This window comes from Formica exsecta, unplaced genomic scaffold (genome assembly GCF_003651465.1).
Source record: "Formica exsecta isolate Colony F162 unplaced genomic scaffold, ASM365146v1 scaffold29, whole genome shotgun sequence".
Taxonomy (NCBI): Eukaryota; Metazoa; Arthropoda; class Insecta; order Hymenoptera; family Formicidae; genus Formica; species Formica exsecta.
Window position 1 is genome coordinate 95,102 of NW_021850161.1, and position 10,054 is coordinate 105,155.

The 10,054-nt window shown below is 30.7% G+C and overlaps 1 protein-coding gene and 1 long non-coding RNA gene across 3 annotated transcripts in view; one reads left to right on the forward strand and one right to left on the reverse strand.

Moving 5' to 3' along the window:
• The first annotated feature begins 4,109 nt into the window (after window positions 1-4,109).
• Window positions 4,110-7,186, forward strand: LOC115237303 (3-hydroxyisobutyrate dehydrogenase, mitochondrial-like). Its single transcript, XM_029810262.1, has 7 exons — window positions 4,110-4,398; window positions 4,868-4,944; window positions 5,035-5,213; window positions 5,335-5,456; window positions 6,194-6,404; window positions 6,481-6,607; window positions 6,902-7,186. The coding sequence occupies exons 1-7, from the start codon at window positions 4,344-4,346 to the stop codon at window positions 7,082-7,084; spliced, it is 954 nt and encodes a 317-aa protein (XP_029666122.1). The 5' UTR covers window positions 4,110-4,343; the 3' UTR covers window positions 7,085-7,186.
• The window catches only part of LOC115237304, an 8,403-nt gene continuing 4,687 nt past the window's right edge, over window positions 6,339-10,054 (reverse strand). The window contains exons 1-3 of one of the 2 annotated variants that reach the window (XR_003884330.1): window positions 7,892-8,598; window positions 6,894-7,090; window positions 6,339-6,578 (exon numbers count right to left, since the gene is read on the reverse strand). This is a non-coding gene — a long non-coding RNA (uncharacterized LOC115237304). Of the gene's footprint in view, window positions 6,579-6,893; window positions 7,091-7,891; window positions 8,599-10,054 lie in introns of those variants that run through there. The other variant, XR_003884329.1, reaches the window with a different exon arrangement.

Sequence of the window (10,054 nt, forward strand, 5' to 3'; positions counted from 1 at the left end):
TTATAGTATAAACGTTTAGCTAAACTTATAACTTATATGTCATAACTCTAGAATCTTACTAAAATTCGAACATTGATTGGTCTAATATTGGCTCTAACGGTATTATGTTTTGTACACATAATCTTTGCGAGCCGAATATGAATATTTCCGAATGGCAAATGTGTCTGTTAGTAGCTGTCAAATATAGTAGTAATATATCATATTATTATTTCTAATCTATCATTAGGTTATTATATTATTATATTATTTCTAATATTATTAAGTTTATATATCATTAAGTTTATTTGCTTATTAATTGTAGATCTAATATTAATGTACGAGTCGTCCTCATACAGTTGAAGCTGTACTTGTGAGGAACATAATTGGAAAAAAATACTGCAAAATTACAAATTAATAATGAACACAAAAGACATAAATAACAAACAAGTACGCAAACGTACGAATTTTTCGAAAGCCAAAAAAATAAGATTAATATATAGATTTAGTATCTCATTATAAAGATATGTAATAGAAAATAAAAGATCAGATACGATAACTTCTAAAGAGAACGACATATATTGGAAAATAATAGAACAAATTTTTAATAGTACATTGTCTTCAACTGAATTTCGAAGTAAAGGCGAAGGGTCAATAATAATTGTTCCATAGGAGATATAGGTTTGTTTCTTAAAAGAATATGTTTGTATTAAATTTATATTTGTAATAAAAAATATTTGAAAAAAAAATTTAGATAACTTACTTATTAGTCAAGAATTCTAATTCATCTAAAATATTTTCTAATACTAACAAGACCTTTATTCAGTCGAAATCGCATTTTAAATTCAACGTCATCCAGTTCTTCAAAATAATTAACACGTTGTTTAAATCTTCTTTCTCTTCTGATTAATAATTCTTCGCTATCTTCGTCATCTGAAGATGACAGTATCAAGGTACGTACCATATTTGAAATTATAGAAAATGCTAGTTATATTTCTTAACCACAGTTCAATTACTTTTAAACGGCCAAAATTGGCCGTTCAATATAAACTCAGTTTATATACATTTAAACTTGGAGCAAATAGTTGGTAGAATCCAATATTCAAGTTATCTTAGGTTAATCGAATATCACTAGAGATTATCTTCTTAAACCGTGTTGGTAGAAACGGGCATAAGGGCCAATTTCACAAAGTCCGATTAGATTAACCGACGGTTAAAATTAGCAGGGTGGCCAACAGAAAATAGAGGTGAAGGAAAACCAAGCATTCTTATCATTTCAGTTGGAACCCTGCTAATTTTAACCGTCGGTTAATCTAACCGAGCTTGGTGAAATTGGCCCTAAGAGTCTATTTGGCAGATTAGACCAATTGAAATTACATGCATATATCGAGTGCAAGCAGTCATAAACTAGTTTCTGAACAGGCCTCTACTAGAATTTCTCTAGTAAGAGTTAAGACACCGGGCTATCAATTGCTGATTAGTTATTCCAATAGCTTGGCTATTACATATGGCGGATTGGAATAACCAATTAGCAATTTGAAATCCACCATATCTTCAAAATTAAATTATATACTAAGGCAGTTTTCAGGTCTTATAATATGAAATTTAACATTTCAAACAAAAAATTTTTTAAGTTCTTATAACTGCCGTTGAAAACAAAAAAAAATAGTGAAAGAAAAATTATAGTTATGGTTTATTTTTTCTTCAAAAAAAAGAAATTAAGAATGTTCTAAATTGAAATTAATATTTATACATTTAGGTTTTCTCCTGTCAAAAATTAAACGATCTGAAAACTGCTGAAAGTTCTCGAAACTGCCTATTCATGTCAAAAATCGTCCCAAAAGCTGCTTCTTGACATATATATACAGGGTGGTCCATTTTAAAAGAGCCAGTCAAATATCTAATATATATATATACCCAGTCAGCCACATCTGTTCTACCTATGCGAAACGCATAGGAAAGAGATTTCATACTATCTCCTGTAGCTAAATAACGAAGACATTTTGGGTTAAAGAAAAAGTATTGGGTTTCGAATATACTTCTGCTTTGTTATATATGGCTTGACAATATTAAACAATTTTTCATATGTTTCCACATTCATGCGGAAATAATTGATGAATTTTTCATCATTATAAAAATACAATCTTTTTATAAGAGTTGTACTTGCTCCATATTGTTCCCGCTTTTCATTTGAAAAAATCGGACCCAATATTTTCGTTTTACTATTTTATTTCGCTCGTTTTCTTTGCACAATAAGAAAAGTGTAACTAACTTTTTTAATTTCATTATTGACATTCTATCTGTTTTATTTATTGTTTGCATCTTATTTATTGTTTGCTTTTGTAGAGCAATAATAGATATTAATAACTCCGAATTCATTTTAAGTTACGCTTTATTTACTGTTAAGTCAAATTATGGACATTCAAACATATTTGTGTGCATTTACGTGATATTCAAATCTCATCGTTCACATGGGCGCAAAATTTGCGTAACAAATATTCGCGTAACCAATCAACTATAATATTTAGCATTTCTATTGGAATGTTTTAACAGAATAGAAAAATATCATTGGTTAAACGTGCTGCTGTCGTTTTATGTACCATGTGTACTAAGGACATTCAATTCCACGTAACAGAAAACGCGGAATGCTTCTCATTGGTTACGCGAAACGCGTTACGCGGAAAATATCAGTCCATGGGACCGCACCCTAAGAAACGTAAGCGCAATTATGTACATCGCTTAATTGGCAGTTCATCAAAAATTAGCAACGACATACTTCGCGACACCAATAAAGAAATGTAGTAAATTAGTTATTGTTATCTCGGACGAAGGTGGTCTAATAATCTGTTATTGCAGAGCGACCTTGATGCTACCGATCCATGTGTAGAACAATTTCAAATTATGCTCAGCGTTTATATGTATACAGCGATTAAAATCAATGAAATTACACAGTGTATTCCTCTTTAAACATAACATTTCAAATCATAAACACCTAGTAACACACTTACGTGCAATTAAATCAGATTTTGTTGTTATTATTGATTAAGGCCCGTTCTACAATAAGTCGTATGTCGTTAGCCGTAAGCAAATTGACCAACCACAGTCAATATTTTTTGGAATTATCGACTGTGATTGGTCAATTTCCTTACGATTAACGACATACGACTTATTGTAGAACCGGCCTTCGTGTTCGTGTTTGATATTTCACACTCATATATAAATTAATGTAATTAATTCTAATAATATTCAATAAAACACAAATATGAATCTTTGATATTTCGAAAAGATATGTAAATTTAATCATCGGATTAAATCAGTCAGAAAAAATTCAAAATCTACATAATAATATAGCAATACCAAAATTTTTTAAAAACTCATGCGATCTTGTTTTTTAAGGACTGACATAATTTTATTTTTATAGAATGTTTTTTTTTCAAATGGATTTGATGTTATTTCATTTTTATAGGCCGTGAGAAGAGAAAAGAATTATAGGATAATATTAATAAAGTCTCGCACTTCCCAATGGGCCATAAAACGATCGCTTAGAACGATAAAAGATGATACACGCGAAGCTATGTTTATTATTATTCTTTAATGTATATAGCTAAGAAATGGCTCAATGGACATAAAACATGGAATTAATAACGACGATATTATGACGATATTACATTTTGATACATTCATATTTATCGATTAATAATTATCACACATATATGTAATAATACTAATAACCATCGCATGTGCTCTTCCATCAAATGTTCTCTACTGATAGTTGTAAATTAATTGATTGCAAAAACATACGAGTTTGTAGGAACCTATCAGAAATTGTATGAACTCAAAATAATTTGCGTTGTATTTTGGAAAAAAACTAATTTTTAAAATATTATCTCACTTTACGGTTATAATATTTATTTTAACATATAAATTATAGTTTTTGAAACGTTTTTATATATGCTAAGAATGTCTTAATATCTTTAACGAAACCCAAGGCAGCTCTCATTTTCTTAACAGTACTTTGGTAAACTATTAATTTTATTTGAATTGCCCGCCATTCGTTATCAAGCCTTTTATGTAATGTGTTTTTATGTTAAATTATCTATATACTGATAAGATGTCGCTGTTGCTGCTTCTTGTGCATTTGCTCAGTTCTTAACGTGTATGACGTGAGATGACCAAGTGTTTTTTTCGATTTTGTTTACATTAAGTATCAAGCATTTATTTATTTTTTTTGCGCGAAGTATGTATGATAATGAACACATGTATTGCGAAAAACAGATTTTGTAAATATTTAAGTGATATTTAAAAACTGATTGATATAAAAGTTAGCATCTTTTCTCAATTTACAACTCTGGCAATAAGTATTTAAAATGAATATTTGTATAACATTAACAAGATCATCTATCAGTTTTATGGCGGCAGCAGGTAATTTGATCATTTAATTCTTTAAACATTCTAGTTTTGTTCGAAAATTGATCTTTTAAACTGCTTTTAATAAAGCTATTGTATCAAGTAGAGTTTCTCTCAAAAATATGTTTAACATCAGAACCGATCATTTTAATCAAATTTAAGCATCGTTGTGTATCTCAACGCTATGAACTATATTTATATAAACTTGAGAGCGAAGAAAACTTGGGAAGTGTGAGCAAAAAGGCCAAAGTCCTCTTTTGTTCATTGATTATGTTATTATATCTCTTTATGATTCATATAAATATAAGATGTTCGAAAATATTATTTTAAATAGCTATTAGCTTTCTCAGTCATTCTAGCGTTAAAGACTTGAAACATTAAATTGCGAAAATTTGAATATTTATATATCGAATATAGCAATTTATTTGTAATGGTTAGTACAATTGGTTCAGCATTAATGTGTTTTCTAATGCTGATTTAAAAACAAAACGCTATTCAAAAATTGGATTCATCGGATTGGGCAACATGGGCGGTCATATGGCGAAAAATCTGTTGAAGAAAGTAAGTAATAAAATTACATTCAATAAATTATTTCTTCATCAAATTAAAGAAAAAACTTTTTATAAATAATTAATTCTCGTATTTTATTAGAGCTACAAGCTCACTGTATATGACTTGAACAAATCGGCAGTGACAAATTTAGTGGAAGCGGGAGCAAGTAGCGCACCAAATGTGGCTGAAATGTTAAATGAAGTTGAAGTTATCATCTCGATGTTGCCTTCAAATCAGCATGTCCTCGATATTTACACCGGCGAAAACGGTGTACTCAGGTAAAATTAATTTCCATAGGGTACAAAAATATTTTTGACATCATAAAATTTGTTAAATAATATGTATTATAAATTTTAATTTTTATTAATTAGTTTCTTCTCATCGTTAATTTCTCTTTAGTGCAGCAAAGAAGAACGTTTTACTAATTGATAGCAGCACTGTGGATCCATCGGTGTCTCAATCGGTCGCATTGCAGGCTCAAAAACATAATCTGAGATTTATCGACACTCCCGTGTCGGGAGGTTCGTCACAGATTAATTAATCGAATAAAATAAAGATAAATCAAGAAAAAAAATAACAATATAATTATAATTTGCTGGATCAATTATTCCATCAGAGAGATCAAATAAATGTTTTAAGATCAAAAAAGGAAAAAAAAATAGATTCAACATTCAACCAATATGAACATAATATGAATGCTATTTGTGGTGTGGATATTAAGGATGATTTATCTGGTTAAAAAATTAAATTATATTTTGAATGATTCATTGGTTTAATAAATTTTTTTAATTTTTTATAGGTATTGTTGATTTTCTTCGATGAAGGAGATATAAACATTTAATTATATAAATTTGACAATTATGTTATTAAAAAACATATTAATCTATAGTTATTGTTTTTGTAATATTTGTAAAAATCTATTTATCTTTTTTTGTTTGTAAAAATGTACTAATTTTTACAATTTTACAAAGAAAAAAAAGATAAAAATAAATTTTTACAAATAAATTTACTGGTGCAATAAAATCTATTTTATAATATTTGTAACACACAAGCTATATTTATCTTTTTTTTCTTTGTAAAAATTAGCACATTTTTACAAAAAAAAGAAATGAATATAGAGTTTTACAAATATTATAAAATAGATTTTATCGCGCCAATAAATTTAAATGATCAATAAACATAAACAGGATTGGAATAAGTTTGAGATACGGAAATATGAAAAACGATTTAATATTAAATTGTGTCAATGTCATACTAGGTGTGAATGCAGCCAGGGACGGTACTTTGACTTTCATGGTTGGTGGTTCGAGTACAGATTTTGATCATGCAAAATCTATACTCAAGGCCATGGGATCCAGAATCGTTTATTGCGGCGATGTCGGCATGGGTCAAGCCGCTAAGTTATGTAATAACATGCTATTAGCTATTAGTATGATCGGTACTGCAGAGGCATTCAACCTTGGACAAAAGTGAGAAACAAGCGGGATGTTTATTTATCCGCTTTAATTCTCTAATGTTAGACTGTATGCGCTTTATATGTTTTAGGCTGGGCTTGGATGCCAAGGTGCTAGCAAACATCGTAAATTCCAGCTCGGGAAGATGCTGGTCTTCTGATCTCTACAATCCAGTCCCAGGAATCCTACCTAATGTTCCCAGTTCGAAGAATTACGAGGTAATCAATTATGGAAATTCATTCGTGATTCGTCTTTTTTATAGTGCGCGGATTCATAGAAATGGAACCAATAGAAAAAATTGAAATAATATCGCAAAATTTTTATTATGAGATTAATAATACTTATAATTTATTTTTTTTAGATGAGTAATTTTATTATAGAAAATAATCACTTTATTTTTCTTACTTATAAATTGTAGGATTATCGACAATTAATTTTATTTATACGTTAAGCAAAAAAATTACATAAATAATTAATAATAAATAAAGAAAATAATAAATTTACCAATCTAGGGTGGTTTTGGCACAACATTGATGGCCAAAGATTTGGGATTAGCTCAATCTGCTGCAATCAGAACGCAAGCTCCGATTCCTCTCGGTTCTCTGGCACATCAGATTTATAGAGCGATCATTGCTCATGGATTCTCGAATAAAGATTTTAGCGTAGTTTATCAATTCCTTAAAGGTAAAAATTGAAAAGATCTGAAAAAAATATTAAAGTTACATTTATTGAACAATGCAAACATAGTTTGTGAATTAAATGAATGAAACCCATAAATGAGACAAACCTTATATTTGAATTTACTTTATTTTTTTATTAATTATTTTATTTGTGTGTGTATTCGGCATTACTTTACATTCTCTCTATACACTGAGCGCCAGTTGATAGATATCGACTAAACGATTTCTACAAAATGTTGATAAAGCATGTGCGTATTAATGTTATCAAGTTATGATAGAATGTATTTTAAAAATGTGTATATTTATCTAAATTTTTGGGTGAAATGTTGAAACTGATATACAAAATCTTGCAAAAATAAAATAAACTTTTATTTGTGTCAATCAATCAATAGACGCATTCAGCGGAATCAACAGTTGTGTATCGTCTTGTCAACAAGTCAACATTTGACGTTGATTTGTTGGTTCTAAAAGTATGAACCAGTCACGTTTGATTATTACCCAACTGTTGAATCCGCTGAATGCAGCCACCGAGATACTATTAAAGACCGCTAAACCTGGGTAAATTTTCGTGACTACCAAGCAGAATTGTGCCATAGATTTCAAAATTACGTTTACACGAATTGTTTACATATTGTCTATATGATGTTTACGTGGACTTTTTTCATAGACAATGTAAACTATGTAAGCATCATAAATTAGATGTCAGAATGCAAAAAAAAAGAATAATATTATAAAACAGTTAATGTATCTATATATGTGATTTTAGTAAAATAAAGCAGAGAAAAACGTAATGCTATTATACAATAGCCTTTTACGACTTACGTTTTTCTCTGCCTTACTTTATGTCCACGACTACGACAGACGTCTCGTCATCAGCCTTGGACTAGGGATGTTCGATTCCGATTCGATTCTTTAAAAGATCGATTTTTTTAGTTAAAAAATCGATTTTTTGAATCGATTCTTTGCTATACGATTTTTTTGCGAATCGATTCTTTACCCTAAGAATCGAAGAACTGATTCTATTTTTAAAAATTCGTTTTTCTCGCTTTTTTCTTACCTGTCGCTACTTATATCTTTATATCTACACCATAATACTATGCCTGCGGTCGGTAAGACACTAGAAATGCTTCGAAGCATTGCATTAACCAATCAGAATAAATAAATCTTTACTCTTTTTGTCCTGATTGGTCAATCAAATGCTTCGAAGCATTTCTAGCGTGTTCCCGACCGCAGCCTATGTCTACACTCTTTACAATCTATATAGTCTAAGAGCCAATTTCACCAAGTCCGGTCACATTAAAATTTAAAATTAATTAATTCAATTAAAAATTTTTTATGGTCACAATTAGCTAAAATTAATTAATTAATTAGATTTATGTATGTTTCAATTATATATAAATAATTTTGTACGATTTTTTAGATCGATTCTTGCAAAATCGATTCTTTGATTCCGATTTTTTAAGAGAATCGATTTTCATGATTCGATTCAGAATCGATTCAAGAATCGATTCTTTTAAGAGAATCGAACATCCCTACCTTGGACTGCTTAGGGCCGGAGCACAGACTTTTGCATAAGCGCATAACCATAAGCGAAAGGAAGTTGATTAGTCCATAAGCATATGCATAACGAAATAGACTAATCAATTTCCTTATGCTTATGGTTATGCGCTTATGCAAAAGTTTGTGTTCCGGCCCTCATGCTATGTAAATCAATATGGCGATTTTGTTTCGATGCTCATTGGTCCAGACGGTCTTACGCTATGCATATGCAGCTATGCCAATTTGTGTGTGAGGGCCTTTAGGGCTCGAGCACACACTTTTGCATAAGTGCATAACCATAAGCATAAGGAAATTGATTGATCCATAAGTATGTGCATAAGGAAATGGACCAATCAATTTCCTTATGCTTATGGTTATGCGCTTATGCAAAAGTATGTGCTCCCAGCTTAAAGCCTATTACACACAAATTGGCATAGCTGCATATGCATAGCATAAGACCGTCTGGACCAATGAGTATGCTATGCAAATCAATATGGCGATTTTATTTCGATGCTCATTGGTCCAGACGGTCTTATGCTATGCATATACAGTTATGCCAATTTGTGTGTGATAGGCTTTAGGCTTCTGTTTGTAGTTATGTTTAAAGCATGAAACATAAAAAATGAAATATAAAGAAAGTCTTCGACAAACCATTTTCCATAGATTATTCATTGTTGACATAAATGATATATTATACATACCCTGCCGAAAATGGTCGATTAAAACGGATTTAAAAAAATGTAATCCGAATCGATCGGGATTTCTGCACCGAAAATGCGGTATTAAAACCGATTGAAAATAGTCAAATCGAATTTAGTACACTTCAGGCGATTAGTATGCTTCAGGCGAGTTAATGTTGGGTGATATACATCTACCTCAATCCGAAATTATATGATTTCATAAGTTGTAATTAAACCTGTTTTAATGCAATTGAATTGGAATTTACCATAGTCAATCCATACGTAAAAATAATCCCTTTTCATAAAAAATTCCATCATTTCGCAGATGAAAAGTAAATCGATTTTATGTAGTGTGAAGTCGGATTTGCTGTTATCATGAGTCACAATCAATTATTGAATCGGTGTTTCTACAATTGAAACGGACTCAGTTGTTAAAAACAAATATACGATTTCTCCGCAGAGGGTCCGCCTTATATCCCCGCTTGACCGCTTTCTACTTCCAGGTTGGCTCGCTTGACCTTCGCCGCGTAGCGGCGCCGCCCGGGACTACGCGCGAAAGCGCGAGCGCGTGGGCCGCCAAGTTGCGGGTCGCACTATTGTATCGCAAATTGTGCTTAATGTGACGACCTACGGCAGCCACAATATCCATTCGATTATTCGTGTTTATTTGGATTGACAACAATATGGATTAAAATGTAATGATTTTAGATTGGAAATAATCCGCGAAAGCAATATTAAAACCGATTATAGTTCGTTCGGAATTAAA

Coding starts and splice junctions, on each gene's coding strand:
- LOC115237303 (XM_029810262.1), top strand. CDS start 4,344: ATGAATATTTGTATAACATTAACAAGATCATCTATCAGTTTTATGGCG. Junction 4,399..4,867: donor CAGTTTTATGGCGGCAGCAG/GTAATTTGATCA, acceptor CTGATTTAAAAA/CAAAACGCTATTCAAAAATT. Junction 5,457..6,193: donor CGACACTCCCGTGTCGGGAG/GTTCGTCACAGA, acceptor ATGTCATACTAG/GTGTGAATGCAGCCAGGGAC.